Source organism: Chanos chanos, chromosome 15, assembly GCF_902362185.1.
Source record: "Chanos chanos chromosome 15, fChaCha1.1, whole genome shotgun sequence".
In the NCBI taxonomy this organism is placed as follows: domain Eukaryota; kingdom Metazoa; phylum Chordata; class Actinopteri; order Gonorynchiformes; family Chanidae; genus Chanos; species Chanos chanos.
Genome location: NC_044509.1, coordinates 18,563,242 through 18,581,895, shown reverse-complemented (window position 1 = coordinate 18,581,895; position 18,654 = coordinate 18,563,242). Strand labels below are relative to the sequence as shown.

The 18,654-nt window shown below is 41.1% G+C and overlaps 1 protein-coding gene across 1 annotated transcript in view; it reads left to right on the top strand.

Moving 5' to 3' along the window:
• ophn1 (oligophrenin 1) overlaps window positions 1-16,827 on the top strand; it is a 52,044-nt gene extending 35,217 nt beyond the window's left edge. Inside the window, exons 17-24 of the mRNA XM_030792409.1 lie at window positions 1,802-1,907; window positions 5,459-5,618; window positions 6,105-6,243; window positions 9,282-9,653; window positions 9,876-10,011; window positions 11,809-11,859; window positions 13,217-13,262; window positions 16,541-16,827. Of these exons, the coding sequence (XP_030648269.1) occupies window positions 1,802-1,907; window positions 5,459-5,618; window positions 6,105-6,243; window positions 9,282-9,653; window positions 9,876-10,011; window positions 11,809-11,859; window positions 13,217-13,262; window positions 16,541-16,552 (1,022 nt within the window). The 3' untranslated portion in view covers window positions 16,553-16,827. The remainder of the gene's footprint in view (window positions 1-1,801; window positions 1,908-5,458; window positions 5,619-6,104; window positions 6,244-9,281; window positions 9,654-9,875; window positions 10,012-11,808; window positions 11,860-13,216; window positions 13,263-16,540) is intronic.
• Window positions 16,828-18,654: the final 1,827 nt, after the last annotated feature.

Sequence of the window (18,654 nt, the reverse complement as noted above, 5' to 3'; positions counted from 1 at the left end):
AATTATCTTTGTCAGGTGCTGTAATCCAAAACTACGGTCTGGTTTGTATGGATTAGAACTGGTGTTTTGATTATAATCCGATCATCACACCTCTCAGATCACATTAGCACACTGAAGACCAGAGAGATGTGAAACCTGGCACTTTAGACCTTGGCAGTGTCTCTTAACTGGGTCAAATTTATCTAATCCCCCCCAAACTAACCAATAAAAAAGACCCATTCAGAAAGAACCTTCGGATACAACCATCACAGCCCAACAGGGATTACACTCACCCAGAGAGGGGATATAGGCAAAGGAGTGAATGCAGACAATATGAACTGACTGTGCTGTACTCTGTGACTGTGCCATACTGTGTGACCGTTGTGCTTTACTCTGTACTGCACTGTACTCTGTGACTGTGCTGTGCTGTTCTCTGTGACTGTGCTGTGCTGTGCTGTACTCTGTGATTGTACTATGCTCTACTCTGTGACTGTACTGTGCTGTACTCTTTGACTGCACTGGGCCATACTCTGTGACTGTACTGTGCTTTAATCTGTGACTGCACTGTGCTGTACACTGTGACTGTGCTGTGCTGTATTCTGTGACTGTGCTCTACTCTGACTGTGCTCTACTCTGTGACTGTACTGTGCTTTACTCTGACTGTGCTCTACTCTGACTGTGCTCTACTCTGTGACTGTACTGTGCTTTACTCTGTGACTGTACTGTGCTTTACTCTGTGACTACACTGTGCTGTACTCTGTGACTGTACTGTGATCAACTCTGTGACTGTGCTCTACTCTGTGACTGTACTGTGATCATCTCTGTGACTGTGCTCTACTCTGTGACTGTACTGTGATCAACTCTGTGACTGTGCTCTACTCTGTGACTGTACTGTGATCAACTCTGTGACTGTGCTCTACTCTGTGACTGTACTGTGATCAACTCTGTGACTGTGCTCTACTCTGTGACTGTACGTGTGCTCATTCACCTCAGAAGTGAGTGGTAACGTAGGCAGCATCTGTGTATGGAGAGAGAGAGAGAGAGAGAGAGAGAGAGAGAGAAAAGAAGAGAGAGAGAGAGCCTGTCATGGTGGAACATGTCTATAAATATATGGGTGGTTTTATCCCATTGCCTCCCATTCAATTACCACGTCATCAATCGGGGAAAACCCCCTGCCAAAACACCACCTACAGGACTCAACATCAAAACCCCAGAGAGAGAGAGAGAGAGAGAGAGAGGGAGAGAGAGAAACAAAAATAACATCCCCAAACAGCACATAGAACTTGCAGGAGCACATAACAGTTCTAAAGATTTGGGCCAAGTTTTTAGCTGACTTGAAAAGAGGGAAGAATTAACAGAGAAATTAACAGTTACATTTACTGCACTGATTTTTATTCAGTTGTATATGCATGTGATTTTGAACTCATGAGTAATTGAAACACAGCTGTTAGACATGGGTCACACTACGTGACATGGCTCACACACAAGTGAATGTAAAATGTAAATTGCAGTGTGAACACATCCATAGACCTGCACATAGACAAATCCTACCAACATGCCAATAGTCTTGTGTTCTGACTCCACTTAAGGACTTGTGTGTGTGTGTGTGTGTGTGTGTGTGTGTGTGTGTGTTTCACTTTAGGGTGTGTGTGCGTGTTTTGCTCTGGGACGTGTGTGTGTGTATCACATTAGGGTGTGTGTGTGTGTGTGTTTCATTTTGGGATGTACATGTGTGTGTTTTACTTTAAGACGTGTGTGTATTTCGCTTTAGGACACGTGTGTATGTGTGTTTTACTTCAGGATGTGTGCGTGTGTGTTTCAGAATCAGAGAACCTGGATTACCGCTCAGGTGCTGTTCATTCCCTTGTTTACAAACTGCCAGAATGCAACCGCCAGATGCTGGAGCTGCTGATTCGCCACCTGGTCAGGTGAGGGTGGGCCTATCTGAATTTATGGTCATTCCTCATTGGTCATTTCTCATTGGTTATTCCACACTCATTGGTCATTCCTCATTGGTTATTCCACAGTCATTGGTCATTCCTCATTAGTTATTCCTCACCCACTGACTCTACTAAGAGCTGTTCCACCTTCATGTGCTCTGGCTGTGGTAGACACACTGTGCTTCACTTCCATGGCATCAGCATTCTTGTCTAATTACGTCTCAGAGCTGAATGTGTCAGCACTGACGGTGTTGATTAAAGGATTAGCCAAAGCCTCGGGTGTAAGGAGTGACTTGTAAATTGTGTGCACATGGAGGAGAACTTGTTCGGGAGAGTTGAATGAAGACAAAAGGCCAGGCACTCTACAGTCATTTTTGTAAAACAGCTTTAGTCAACCAAACCATCATCAGAGTGGAGTCTGACTGGACTCCTGCTCCGTCTGTGCTGTATGTTTCATAAAAAGTGTGTTTTGTAATTGGCACAGCTGAAAGGTTTTTATGTTTGCACCACAAAGTGCTGCCTGTGTGTAAGTAATTCCCATCAGCCAGTCAGTGGAAAAAGTACTGTAGCTTTATGAAAGTTAAACTGGTTGGGAGTATCTCAACGGCAAGTTCTGGGACATTTAAAGGATACAGCCTTGTTTTCCGTTTAAAAATAGACAGAAAATGGTCCTAAAGACTCCCAGAGTACAGTGCAGTGAGCAAAAATGCAAGATCATTTGTGTGGTCTGTTTGTAAACCCAGAATCGGGCCACGCTGCAGTCCTAAGCAATTAATCTCCCTCACATAGCACATAAAGCACTTGGTGAAGACGCACCAAACAAAAAATAACAGTTTTTAATTAATCCACTTTTCATTTAAACATCCCTCCGTCATTAATCATGTAGACAGACTAGTTCAGTGTAACAGTGCTGGGATGTGAAGTGAAGCCTAACAGAGACCACTAAGAGTGTAATGGTGCTTCATAATGAGGCATTCTACGTGACTGGTGAACTGGAAAATTTTCCACTGGGCAAAGACTGTGTAAATCTAACACTTGCTTTGATATAATTTTCACATATTTCTACACATTACAAACATCTGCATGCTGGGGCCTGTTTAATAGCCTAAAGCCCTGCACAGGTCACATGTTATTTCACAACTTTTATCCTAACAAACGATTTCACTGTGACCACGGGGCACTGAGCCGTTCTCTGCCAGCCAGCCCTTTTACAGTGGGCATTTCCTCTCTTTGCCTCTGGACTAAGACGTCATTCAGGAGAGACCCCTGGTCACAGTACACACAGAGCCAGGAGCTTTGTGAACTATTACATCGCTACTTTACTGTTACATCACTACCACTGCGGAATCCAGACAGCATACATCAGACAAAACAGTCTGTGATCAGGTTGTCTATCTGTCGACGCAGAAAGGGATGTTAATAGAGGGATGGGAGCTGCATTTTACAGCCAAGCAGAGATAGAGCTTTGTGGTAATTAGCACAGACACTAGTTTAAATGGACCTTTGTTTACCAAAGACTGAATGGTCCAAAGGTCACTGGCTCCACCACAGTGTTTGGCAACTCAATAATATGGCTATTCAGTTCTGCTGGTAAATGACATGTTCCCAATAATAAGGAGATTATATTTACCACGTCATATGATAATAATATTGTTCATACCTCCAAAATAAAATGTTTGGTTCTTGTTCATTAAATTGAGTGAAACAGACTGTATGTGTGGGAATGACTGTTCATTAAACTTAATAAAAGGGAAACCTGTATGTGTGGGAATGACTGTTCGTTAAACTGAGTGAAAACCTGTATGTGTGGGAATGACTGTTCGTTAAACTGAGTGGAAACCTGTATGTGTGGGAATGACTGTTCATTAAACCGAGAGGAAACCTGTATGTGTGGGAATGACTGTTCATTAAACCGAGTGGAAACCTGTATGTGTGGGAATAACTGTTCATTAAACTGAGTAAAAGGGAAACCTGTATGTGTGGGAATGACTGTTCATTAAACTTAATAAAAGGGAAACCTGTATGTGTGGGAATGACTGTTCATTAAACCGAGTGGAAACCTGTATGTGTGGGAATGACTGTTCATTAAACCGAGAGGAAACCTGTATGTGTGGGAATGACTGTTCATTAAACCGAGTGGAAACCTGTACGTGTGGGAATGACTGTTCATTAAACCGAGTGGAAACCTGTACGTGTGGGAATGACTGTTCATTAAACCGAGTGGAAACCTGTATGTGTGGGAATGACTGTTCATTAAACCGAGTGGAAACTTGTACGTGTGGGAATGACTGTTCGTTAAACTGAGTGGAAACCTGTATGTGTGGGAATGACTGTTCGTTAAACTGAGTGGAAACCTGTATGTGTGGGAATGACTGTTCATTAAACCGAGTGGAAACCTGTATGTGTGGGAATGACTGTTCATTAAACCGAGTGGAAACCTGTATGTGTGGGAATGACTGTTCATTAAACCGAGAGGAAACCTGTATGTGTGGGAATGACTGTTCATTAAACCGAGTGGAAACCTGTACGTGTGGGAATGACTGTTCATTAAACCGAGTGGAAACCTGTACGTGTGGGAATGACTGTTCATTAAACCGAGTGGAAACCTGTATGTGTGGGAATGACTGTTCATTAAACCGAGTGGAAACTTGTACGTGTGGGAATGACTGTTCGTTAAACTGAGTGGAAACCTGTATGTGTGGGAATGACTGTTCGTTAAACTGAGTGGAAACCTGTATGTGTGGGAATGACTGTTCATTAAACCGAGTGGAAACCTGTATGTGTGGGAATGACTGTTCATTAAACTGAGTGGAAACCTGTACGTGTGGGAATGACTGTTCATTAAACTAAGTGGAAACCTGTATGTGTGGGAATGACTGTTCATTAAACCGAGTGGAAACCTGTATGTGTGGGAATGACTGTTCATTAAACCGAGTGGAAACCTGTACGTGTGGGAATGACTGTTCGTTAAACTGAGTGGAAACCTGTATGTGTGGGAATGACTGTTCCTTAAACCGAGTGGAAACCTGTATGTGTGGGAATGACTGTTCGTTAAACTGAGTAAAAGGGAAACCTGTATGTGTGGGAATGACTGTTCGTTAAACTGAGTGGAAACCTGTATGTGTGGGAATGACTGTTCGTTAAACTGAGTGGAAACCTGTATGTGTGGGAATGACTGTTCGTTAAACTGAGTGGAAACCTGTATGTGTGGGAATGACTGTTCGTTAAACTGAGTGGAAACCTGTATGTGTGGGAATGACTGTTCGTTAAACTGAGTGGAAACCTGTATGTGTGGGAATGACTGTTCATTAAACCGAGTGGAAACCTGTACGTGTGGGAATGACTGTTCATTAAACCGAGTGGAAACCTGTACGTGTGGGAATGACTGTTCATTAAACCGAGTGGAAACCTGTACGTGTGGGAATGACTGTTCATTAAACCGAGTGGAAACCTGTATGTGTGGGAATGACTGAAGGAGCTTTGCCTGGTGCAGAGGCCTCTCCATCTCTGACTGTTCTGTCATTTTTCTCTCTCCTCAGTGTTTGTGCCCAAAGTGCTGAAAATCTCATGACCCCATCAAACATGGGCGTTATTTTTGGCCCCACCCTGATGAGGGCAGAGGAAGAGACTGTGGCAGCCATGATGGATATAAAGTTCCAGAATATTGTTATAGAGATTCTCATTGAAGACTTCGGAAAGGTGAGGAAGCGCTTATGTGTGTGTGTGTGTGTGTTTTTGTGTGTCTGTGTGTGTTTGTGTGAGTAATATGTGTGTGTGTGTGTGTGTGTGTCTGTGTGAGTAATATGTGTGTGTGTGTGTGTATGTGTGTGTGTGTGTGTGTTTGTGTGTGTCTGTGTGTGTTTGTGTGTGTCTGTGTGAGTAATATGTGTGTGTGTGTGTGTGTGTGTGTGTCTGTGTGAGTAATATGTGTGTGTGTGTGTGTGTGTGTGTGTGTGATATTCCTTAGGCAGTGTAGAACCAAATGAGTGACTCCATGAGGAACTGAATGTGTGACTGTGTGTGTTTTAACTGTGGCAGTAGATGTATTTAAGTGTGTGACAATGTGTGTGAATTTAATTTTGTTTAAGACTGGTGTTACGAGCATTCATTTCATCATCTCAGAGTAAATCAGTTAAATTAAGTGTCTCATTCTGATGACATCATGTTTTTACTTGATGATGTCAGATCTTCGGGGGCCCTCCTGAAGAAAGTGCAGCTCCCCCAGTCCCACCCCCAAGAGTGACTCCAAGAAAGCGACAGCCAATTACAATCTCTAAACGTCCTCCACGAGCTTACCCTGCCCTTCAGCTTCCTGATGGCGAGAGTAATTATGAACCTCCTCTCTCTTAACCTTCATCGTCACCATCATCATCATCATCATCATCCTCATCCTCCTCCTCATCATCATCATCGTCATCTCCATCACCAACCACCACTGTCACTTCTTACAGTGAAATAAGCACCAATTGCTGAAAGAAAATAATTGAAATTTATGGATAATTTTCTGTAGACCCCACGCCATCCTAAACCCTGCCACCTTAAACAGCCCTCTGCTTGTGACCTCTCCCTTTATCTCCCTGATTTGCTCTATCATCTCTCCCTTTCTCTTTCCATCTGTCTCCCTCCTTTTCTCGCTCTGTCCTGTCTCGTTTCTTCTCTCTTTCTTTCTCTGACTCTCACTTTCTCGCTCCCTCTCCTTTTGCTGTCTCTCTTTCATTCTGTAATTTTCTTAGATGTGTACTATTCTCTCTCTCCCTCTCTCTCTCTCTCTCTTTCTCACACACACACACGCACGCACACTCTCTCTCTCTCTCTCTCTCTCACACACACACACACACAGCTCTGTGATAAAGTGTTGCATTTCTGAGGCTTGTGTGTGTTTGTGTGTTTGCGTGGAGGTCTTCGATTCAGACTGACATATTGTCATCCTCTCTGATTTTTTGTGGGGTTTTTTCTGTCGGTTCCTGCTCTCAGCAAGGGGTGTGTGTGTGTGTGTGTGTGTGTGTGTGTCTAATAAATGTGTCATTGGTACTAACAAAACCGGAGACATTGTGTTATCCCCCTTTAGCAACTAATGCACATTTAATTGCTAAAAATTCCTTTTGACTTAGAGGTTGTTAACTTCATTCTGGGCTGTCACTGACTGCATAAATGAGAGAATTTATGTTCTGACTGTTTTTGTTTCAATCTGCAGATTTCACGAATAAAGTTTTAGATTTTTTTTAAAGTTTAATTTTTATGGTGAAATTAATAAATTTTCCATTTATATCCTACAAACTAATTGATATTCCGTTTAAATTTTACAAATTAATCAATATTCTGTTTATATACTACTAATTAACTAATATTCAATTTACATTCTTTAAATTCATCAATGTCCTGTTTCTATTGTACAAACTAATCAATATTCAATTTACATTCTATAAATGAATCAATATCCTGTTTATATTCTACAAATTAATCAATATTCTATTTACATTCTATAAATTAAACAATATTCTATTTATATTCTACAGATTAATCAATATTCTATTTTTATAAATGAATCAATATTCTGTTTACATTCTGTAAATTCATCAATATTCTTACATTCTATACATTAATCAATATTCTATTTACATTCCACAGATAAATCAATGTTCTATTTACAATCTAAAAATTAATCAATATTCTGTTTGTTTTACAAATTAATCAATATTCTACTGACATGCTATAAATTAATCAACATTCTTACATTATATAGATTAATCAATATTTTATTTACATTCTACAAATGAATCAATATTCTGTGTACTCTCTGAAAATTCATCAATATTCTTACATTCTATACATTAATCAGTATTCTGTTTATATTTTATAAATTAATCAATGTTCTGTTTATATTTTATAAATTATTCAATATTCTGTGTACTTTCTGAAAATTAATCAATATTATTACATTCTATACATTAATCAAAATTCTGTTTATATTTTATAAATTAATCAATTTTCTATTCTTATTCTACAAATTAATCAATATTCTGTGTACTTTTTGAAAATTAATCAATATTCTTACATTCTATACATTAATCTATATTCAGTTTATATTTTATAAATTAATCAATTTTCTATCCTTATTCTACAAATTAATCGATATTCTGTTTATATTCTATAAATTCATCAATATTCTTACATTCTATACATTAATCAATATTCTGTTTATATTTTATAAATTAATCAATTTTCTATCCTTATTCTACAAATTAATCAATATTCTGTTTATATTCTATAAATTCATCAATAATCTGTTTATATTCTATAAATTCATCAATATTCTACTTTGTTTTCTTGACTGTTATGAGCACTATCATTTATGTTGCAATGCATGCTGCTCTCTGCTGAGTCTCTGCACAAGTTTTTTGTTTGTTTGTTTGTTTCTGTGTGTGTGTCTACATGTACACCTTCGGGGCATTTACAGCAGTTGTGAATGTAGTTTTGACTGGCCTACACAAAGCTGGCATGTTTGTGTGTGAATGTGTATGGTTTAGACTAGCATTTCCACACAGCTGTTACGTAAACCGGTGTCCTTGGCTCTCACACTGTGTTAGTACAGCCATAATGTGAAACATATCATAAACACTGATCCTAAATCAGTACCCCCAGTTAAAGCTAATCTAAATCAAGACCAGGCTGACCTCAGAACAGTCACCTTGTTATCACTATCCTAGGGCTTTTTACATTAGCATGATCTGTTGCCTTATTTCTTCTACATATGAAGATTACATTCCTGGGAAAAAAAAACAAAACATAAAACTTATGTTCTCTTTATTTCTTTAGATTGGTTCTGTAAACTGTTTTCCTCTCAAACTACATATCTGAAGTCAATAAAAAATGTCCTCACTTTCCTTCTATGGTAAAGGTGTTTAAATTGTAATTTTGTTGCTTTTTTGTTGCACCTCGAGCTGAAAATGTATATGCAGATTTTGAATATACAGATTTTGCACTATTCATACTCATGAAGGTATACGATAAAGTAATATGAAAATCCCTATATTAGCATTGTTTATGTAGTGGTAATGTCACACAATGTGAGCAGAAAGTCTCTCTGCAAATGAGGTAAACTCTATCCACATCCTTCTTCAATGCTTCGATGTGAAACAGCTTAACTGCACTAACAGTTAACATAATTAGCATAGCTATGGCATGCAATGATTTGAGTTGTTTAGCTTGTTGGGTGGTCTCTGCTCCATCAGATGCAAACAATTGCAATTGAGTCAGTATTTCTTGGAAGGGACTAACAGTTTAAAACAGAAATTGAATCTGAGAGTTTGAATTTTCATGTTACTCTATGCTGTTCTCACGAAATCTGCCTGTGTCTCATAGGAAAGGAACAAAATGGTTCCTCCAACAATGGGCCCTGGGTGGAAGGGGTGGAGTCAGACAGAGACCACACCCACACCAGTCCACTGCCACACCAGAGGACTAAACTGGGTCCTCCTCCTATCTCTCCTCCTTCCATTCCTATCTCCTCTCCTCCACCCTGTCTCCATCCCCAACGGCAGCTCCCCCCTACCAAACCCTCCCTCGGCCTAGACCGTCACTCTGACTCTGACGTAGCAAAACTGGTCGCCCGGATACAGGACGGCTTTCAGAAGTCGGATGCCATGACAACAACCAATGGCGACTCTGGAGTGGCTGTGGGGCGGGCACAGTCGTTCCAGGGTAGGAGGCTACCTCCTCGGAGTGCCAAAGATGGTAATACTGCTGCAAAACCCAAAGCACTTGATAAACGACTGGACAAACTTTAGGACTTGGAGAATAAGGAATGCATATTATGTATAAACTTTAATGAATTAAATCTGTCTGTTTTTCACCATGTACTGCTAAGATTTGGCAAAGGGCCTGTTTGTATGTTTGATGAGTTCTGTTCCTCAGACTAAGACTGTATGTGTGTGTGTGTGTGTGTCTTTGCAACAGGAGAGAATGAGGGGATAAAAGGGCGTCCTCACTCTGAGAAACACACCGTCTGTAGACCTCCGTCCCGTCCCCCCGATCCTCCTACACGCACAACCCCAGCACAGAAAACACACAACGATCAGACACCAGCATCCTAGTGAGTATACGCTTACACACACACACACACACACACACACACACAGGCACACATACACACAATCCTCGTCCAATTACAATGTCAATCAAGACAAGAAGCAAAAAACCTGCCTCCTCCTGCATTCTCAACTGGTGATCACACAAGATCACACAAGATGGCACCCTTCAAAAACGCAAACAGAAAACCACTGTCTTAATAAAAACACACAAAATGACACACACAAGATGACACACACAAAGCAGCACACAACACACAAAATGACACACATAACACACAAAACGGCATACTCTTAAATGAAACACACAAATGACACACTCTTAAAGAAAATAGGTATAGTGGAAAACAGTAATAAACTGTATCTGATATAGGCTGAGACATCTGTCTGAAGGAGGCTGTTGTTTTGAAATGGTCTGTTTTACACTGTCAGAATAGCAATCCTCTTCCCCTAAAACAGACCCAGCACTGGCTCTTACTCAGTCAGACAGTTAAACAGTCTATTTGGTCACAGCATTACATCCCAACAGGCCATGAATAATGTGTGTGTGTGTGTGTGTGTGTGTGTCTGAGGGTTTGCCTGTCTCTATAAATGAGGACCAGAGGGTGAATGGGGGCTCCCCACAAATACAGTAAAATCTGACTGAAAAGGCTTTACTTTTGAGGACTGGAGAGCAGGTCCTCAGAAGCTTACTCAGCTTTTTATGAGAGATTTTATTTTTTATTGTTATTGGTGAAACTCAAAGTCTGACAGTGTGAGAGGTTTTATTGACAGTGTCTGTTTTTGGTTAGGGTTAGCTTCTTATTCTTTAATTTTCATAGAATGGAGGTCAGTGGACCTGGATGGACAATAGGTGTGTGTGTGTGTATATATGTGTGTGTGTGTGTGTGTGTGTGTGTGTGTGTGTGTGTGTGTGTGTATTATATATATATATATATATATATATATATATATATATATATGTGTGTGTGTGTGTGTGTGTGTGTGTGTGTGTATTTTATATATGTGTGTGTGTGTGTGTGTGTATTATATATATATATATATATATATATATATGTGTGTGTGTGTTTTATATATATATGTGTGTGTGTGTGTGTGTGCGCGCGCGCGAGAGAGAGAGGCTGTAATATTAGGTCTCAGAAAGCCCTTCCAGCTTTGTATTTTTGATCTTTAACCTTTTCACTTTAACAGCGAGGTCCTGGTCAGGTGAGTAGGCAGGCTTTCACAACATGAAATCAAAATAAACAAAATCAGTGCAATCAGAGTTCTCATTCAGCCTCGTTACTATTTTTTTTTTCAGCAGCAGGAGTAAAACTAGCTAGCTAGCTCCCACCAGATGCCAACAATGACAAACCCTGTAACCAGAGTGCGCTTTTTCTCTCTCTGTCTCTCTCAGTCTTTCTCTCTCCCTCTCTTTCTGTCTCCCTCTCTCTTTCTCTCATGCTCACACAAAATGAACAAATTGTGAGATAACTATATCATCCCATAACTACCAAACATACTTGCATCATATTATTTTCGCGGGCTTTAATGCACGATCGGAATAGCAGATGAATAGATCCAGGGCTACTTTTTAATTATTCTTATTTTTGTAAAAAAAAAAAAAAGAGAGAGATCTGGGGCTATTCATTTGGGGCTGTGGCCTCGGACGCCCAGGCCTAATGAGACCACGGGTGTGGAGGTAGTTGCAGTTTGGTTCATTTGAACTCCAGGATGCTGAAGCTTATGTGTGTGATCTACAGCAACATTAAAGAAGATCAGACACCGAGTGTCACACTGTCTCTCTCTCCCTCTCTCCACAGCGTTGCCTCCAAAACCAAGTTCTTTGAGAATGCATCCAGACAGATGGGAAGGTATGTGTATGAGAGTGTGGTGAATCCAGAAACTTGAGCTCCTTTTGAAAGAGATCACTGTGAAACGGAATTCTTTGTAGAAGTGCATCTATCGGTACATTTGAAAAGAAGAACAGACCTTGTGTTTCAGACTAAATAAAGAGCCATCTGACACGTTATTTTGTCTTGGCCAGCAGTTGCTTTGATTATTTAAACCTACATTATTACAACTGAGGATCCAAACACTCACTCAAAGCTGCCTACATGTTGATGTGTCTTTTATTGGACGTACTAAAGTCTTTTTGGAGAGTTTCGAGGGTTGTACTGTTGCTTGTAGTTCTACCCACACACATCAGTTTCTCTTCAGACTTTTGTTTGAACAGGTGAAACTTTTTGTTGCGCTCTACTTGGAGAAATAGGCCTCATGTGCAGAGATGCCATGGGAAAAAGTGTGTGACTGTTTTTCAGCTGAGTAACTGTTCAGACCCTGTCAGTATATTTGGACAATAAATATAGACTTGTGGAGTTTCTAAAACAAACTTTCAGTTGTATTTATAAACGTATTCACCTGTTAAATTATGTTAAGAACATGATGAATATTATAAATACACAACAAATATGAAAGCACTGTATGAACATGAGGTTTAACAGCAAATTAATAAAGTGAGGAAGATGATTCAGTGCAAGTAGCCTCCCTCCAAAAGCTGAATACCACATACACCCACACACACACACACACACACACAGACACAGATACATACACATACGCATACACACACACACACACACACACACACACACACACAGAGTGCATATGGAGGGCCAAGGCCACTCTCAGCCATAGAATAACAGGCTGTTGAAAGGACAGTTTACACACAGGTCTGATTTACACACAGGTTGATGTCAGGAAGGACATGCTGTTGAGTAAAGTGCTGCACTGTCACATCCAAAGTCCCTGCACAGGGCACCGCCTTTGCCCCTATATACAAAAAGGGGAGTCCCTGGTATAAAACAGGAACAACAACACCACAGGAGTCTCATCTCACTTGACATTTTGAGCATAATCACATATTTCCGTAGGAGAACCAAACATTATCAGTTCATTGTAAATTTTACATAACAATATAAATTCATTATAAATTTTGTGTTGATAATAGTTTAGAATATACTCTTCAGGAAGTGACCATAAACTGTCATTGAACCTTAAAAATTCCCAGAGCTCTTGTGCTATATCTGAGGCAGAATCCTCTCATGTTCACTTCTCATTGACAACTTGTCTGACATTTTTCAAATGGAACTGAAGTGTGTCTAGGTTGTGTCAGGTATGTTTGAATGGTATTACATTGTAACAACTCATGTTGTTTGTGTTCTTCATCAGTAGCTCCTTGGCCATGAGCTCCGGTCCACTGAACTCAAAAGAGGAGGTGAGAAAAATGTTAGACAGGCCACTGGAAACAGGCTCCTGGGATGTGTTTGTTTTGTAAAACTATAAACTATATTTGTTTTGTAAGACAACAGGTCAGGAATGTTCTGTCAGAATGTAACATTTAACCAGTCATCCCAATCGTAATTCATACGGCAATGATTTGCCACCTAAAAATACATTGTTTTGTAAATGACTGTAGTACAGAAGCGCCAGTGCTGTAGACCAAGTCTGTTTCCCTTTCATTGTTCAATTTCTCTATCACTGTTTCCCTGTCTCCATCTGATTTCACTGACACTGTTTCCCTGTCTCCATCTGATTTCACTGACACTGTTTCCCCGTCTCCATCTGATTTCTCTGACACTGTTTCCCTGTCTCCATCTGATTTCACTGACACTGTTTCCCCGTCTCCATCTGATTTCACTGACACTGTTTCCCTGTCTCCATCTGTTTTCACTGACACTGTTTCTGTCTCCATCTGATTTCACTGACACTGTTTCCCTGTCTCCATCTGATTTCACTGACACTGTTTCCCCGTCTCCATCTGATTTCTCCATCACTGTTTTCCCGTCTCCGTCTGATTTCTCCGACACTGTTTCCCTGTCTCCATCTGATTTGTCCATCACTGTTTCCCTGTCTCCATCTGATTTCTCTGACACTGTTTCCCTGTCTCCATCTGATTTCTCCATCACTGTTTCCCTGTCTCCATCTGGTTTCTCTGACACTGTTTCCCTGTCTGTCCATCTGATTTCACTGACACTGTTTCCCCGTCTCCATCTGATTTCTCCATCACTGTTTCCCTGTCTCCATCTGATTTCACTGACACTGTTTCTCTGTCTCCATCTGATTTCACTGACACTGTTTCCCTGTCTCCATCTGATTTCTCCATCACTGTTTCCCCGTCTCCATCTGATTTCTCCATCACTGTTTCCCTGTCTCCATCTGATTTCACTGACACTGTTTCCCCGTCTCCATCTGATTTCACTGACACTGTTTCCCTGTCTCCATCTGTTTTCACTGACACTGTTTCTGTCTCCATCTGATTTCACTGACACTGTTTCCCTGTCTCCATCTGATTTCACTGACACTGTTTCCCCGTCTCCATCTGATTTCTCCATCACTGTTTTCCCGTCTCCATCTGATTTCTCTGACACTGTTTCCCTGTCTCCATCTGATTTCACTGACACTGTTTCCCCGTCTCCATCTGATTTCTCCATCACTGTTTCCCCGTCTCCATCTGATTTCTCCATCACTGTTTCCCTGTTTCTATCTGATTTCACTGACACTGTTTCCCTGTCTCCATCTGATTTCTCCATCACTGTTTCCCTGTCTCCATCTGATTTCACTGACACTGTTTCCCCGTCTCCATCTGATTTCTCCATTACTGTTTCCCCGTCTCCATCTGATTTCTCCATCACTGTTTCTCTGTTTCTATCTGATTTCACTGACACTGTTTCCCTGTCTCCATCTGATTTCTCTGACACTGTTTCCCTGTCTCCATCTGATTTCTCCATCACTGTTTCCCTGTCTCCATCTGTTTTCACTGACACTGTTTCCCTGTCTCCATCTGATTTCTCTGACACTGTTTCCCTGTCTCCATCTGATTTCTCTGACACTGTTTCCCTGTCTCCATCTGATTTCTCCATCACTGTTTCCCCGTCTCCATCTGATTTCTCTGACACTGTTTCCCTGTCTCCATCTGATTTCTCCATCACTGTTTCCCTGTCTCCATCTGATTTCACTGTTTCCCTGTCTCCATCTGATTTCACTGACACTGTTTCTCTGTCTCCATCTGATTTCACTGACACTGTTTCCCCGTCTCCATCTGATTTCTCTGACACTGTTTCCCTGTCTCCATCTGATTTCTCCATCACTGTTTCCCTGTCTCCATCTGATTTCACTGACACTGTTTCTCTGTCTCCATCTGATTTCACTGACACTGTTTCCCTGTCTCCATCTGATTTCACTGACACTGTTTCCCCGTCTCCATCTGATTTCTCCATCACTGTTTCCCCGTCTCCATCTGATTTCTCTGACACTGTTTCCCTGTCTCCATCTGATTTCTCCATCACTGTTTCCCTGTCTCCATCTGGTTTCTCTGACACTGTTTCCCTGTCTCCATCTGATTTCACTGACACTGTTTCCCCGTCTCCATCTGATTTCTCCATCACTGTTTCCCTGTCTCCATCTGATTTCACTGACACTGTTTCTCTGTCTCCATCTGATTTCACTGACACTGTTTCCCTGTCTCCATCTGATTTCACTGTTTCCCTGTCTCCATCTGATTTCACTGACACTGTTTCCCTGTCTCCATCTGATTTCTCCATCACTGTTTCCCCGTCTCCATCTGATTTCTCCATCACTGTTTCCCTGTCTCCATCTGATTTCACTGACACTGTTTCCCCGTCTCCATCTGATTTCACTGACACTGTTTCCCTGTCTCCATCTGTTTTCACTGACACTGTTTCTGTCTCCATCTGATTTCACTGACACTGTTTCCCTGTCTCCATCTGATTTCACTGACACTGTTTCCCTGTCTCCATCTGATTTCTCCATCACTGTTTCCCCGTCTCCATCTGATTTCTCCATCACTGTTTCCCTGTCTCCATCTGATTTCACTGACACTGTTTCCCCGTCTCCATCTGATTTCACTGACACTGTTTCCCTGTCTCCATCTGATTTCACTGACACTGTTTCCCCGTCTCCATCTGATTTCACTGACACTGTTTCCCTGTCTCCATCTGATTTCACTGACACTGTTTCCCCGTCTCCATCTGGTTTCTCTGACACTGTTTCCCTGTCTCCATCTGATTTCACTGACACTGTTTCCCCCGTCTCCATCTGATTTCTCCATCACTGTTTCCCTGTCTCCATCTGATTTCACTGACACTGTTTCTCTGTCTCCATCTGATTTCACTGACACTGTTTCCCTGTCTCCATCTGATTTCACTGTTTCCCTGTCTCCATCTGATTTCACTGACACTGTTTCCCTGTCTCCATCTGATTTCTCCATCACTGTTTCCCCGTCTCCATCTGATTTCTCCATCACTGTTTCCCCGTCTCCATCTGATTTCTCCATCACTGTTTCCCTGTCTCCATCTGATTTCACTGACACTGTTTCCCCGTCTCCATCTGATTTCACTGACACTGTTTCTCTGTCTCCATCTGATTTCACTGACACTGTTTCCCCGTCTCCATCTGATTTCACTGACACTGTTTCCCTGTCTCCATCTGATTTCACTGACACTGTTTCTCTGTCTCCATCTGATTTCTCTGCAGAACACTAAGTAAAGAGGTCAGAAGGCTGAAGCTGGACACAAATTCACCACCACTATGGTTATGGTTATCACTATGGTTATGGTTAACACTATGGGTAAAAACTGGGTGGCAGACAACAGGACTGTGTGTGTGAATATGAATGTGTGTGTGTGTGTGTGAATGTAATTGCTAGAGTGTGTTTAATGGCATAGCCCTTGGAGAAAGACACTGACAGTTACAGCAGTTGCAATTGTGCTTCACATTACCACACACACACACACACACAGAGACGCACACACACACACACACTCCACCCCCTTTCGGACCCAAATCTGACCTACTTTATATAAAAGGAAATAAGAGAACCAGCATATGAACTTATTTATTCTTCTCTCCTCCCTCCCCCTCCCCCACAACCAAACGCTGCTGTTCTTCACTTTGCTCTTTGTTCCCAGTTTGATTTAGAACAAAGTTTGAATCCAATCATAGCTTTATAACCCCTCCCCCTCCCCCAGGAAAAAAAAGGGATGTGTGAACATACTTGTCATTTCCTTATCACTACAACAGTAATTCCCATAGGGATTTGGAGACTGTACAACAGACAGCTGTGCTGGATGTCCTGGTAATGCGTTCCTTACTGAAGAGTGAACCTGTGGTATACTACTACACACATCAAAAGGGATACTAGAAGACTCCCATGTTACACTAATAACACACTCCACAAACTACGCACGCACTATAAACACACACCACAAATTCCACACGCACGAAAAACACATACCACAAACTCCACACGCACTAATACACATCACAAACTCCGCACTAAAAACTAGGGCTGGCCCGAATACATATAAATACCAGTTTTTTGGCTCCGGAGCTTCAGTAGTAGGCTAATCACTGGCGAATATTCGGTTGAGGGGTGGGCGTTCCCACATTACTACATGCACTGTAGCCGTTTTCATTAACATGATCTTTTATGTCGGCGTTTCCACCGTGCACGGCTGAAAAATTACTCCTGCAGTGTGTGCAGAACGGGTCAGCCTTCTGGAGGTCTTTAATCAAGACCGACTTTCTCTTCAGCATGATGCTAACCGTTAGCGTGCTGACAGTTCTGTCAGACAGAGCCACAAGCGTCTTAGCAACAGCCTTGACAACGACACATTGACACATAAACAGACAAATCAGCGTTAAATTTAGACGCACGCTGTGTTGTTTGTGTTTTTTGATTGGGTTAGGTAATAGTGAGTGGGACAGAACATGATAAATGCTGAAAACAAGTACAATGTTATTATTTTTATTTTAATTGTGGTGAAAACCGGGACAATTTGGTAGTGAATGTTGAAAACCAGGACATTTTAGTGATTTACAGATATTTGTCGGGACTCGGGACATCCAGCTTAAAACCGGGACAATCCCTGACAAACCATATGTGCAACGTCACTGGTTTAACAGTATAATAGCCTATCAATCAAGTAAAAACATAGTACAAGAATGTGCTGACAAAATGTATTTCGCAGTTTGCCTTTATTAGTTGCCTACATGTAGCAAGACAAACAAAACAAAACAAAATGAATATCTGAATCCCAAAATTAAAAAACCGAATAGGCCTACCTACCCAATGAACAAATATCCGAAGTTGAGTATTTGGGTCCAGCCACAAATTACACATGCACTAAAAACATACACCTCAAACTACAAACGCATTAAGAACACACTCCACAAACTACACACGCACTAAAAACACACACCACAAACTACACACGCACTAAAATCACACACCACAAACTACAGATGTGCTTAAAACACACACCACAAACTACACACATGCTAAAAACACACAATACAAACTACAGATGTGCTTAAAACACACACTACAAACTACACATACATTATTGATCAGTTGGGTTTTTTTAGCTCTCCTTTTTGAATCTGTGGTGTCAGTTTCATGTGGTCTGCCAAGCATTATTTGTAATAATCTAATGTATGACTTCATCTTCACAATTTTACATTCAGAGGGATTTTCAGATTTGCTTTTCATGTGTGTGAATGTAATGTGACAAACATATACAGACTGGGGGAAATGGGGGCCAGTTTCTGAAAGCGTTACAGATATGGGGACATTCTATTTATTTCTC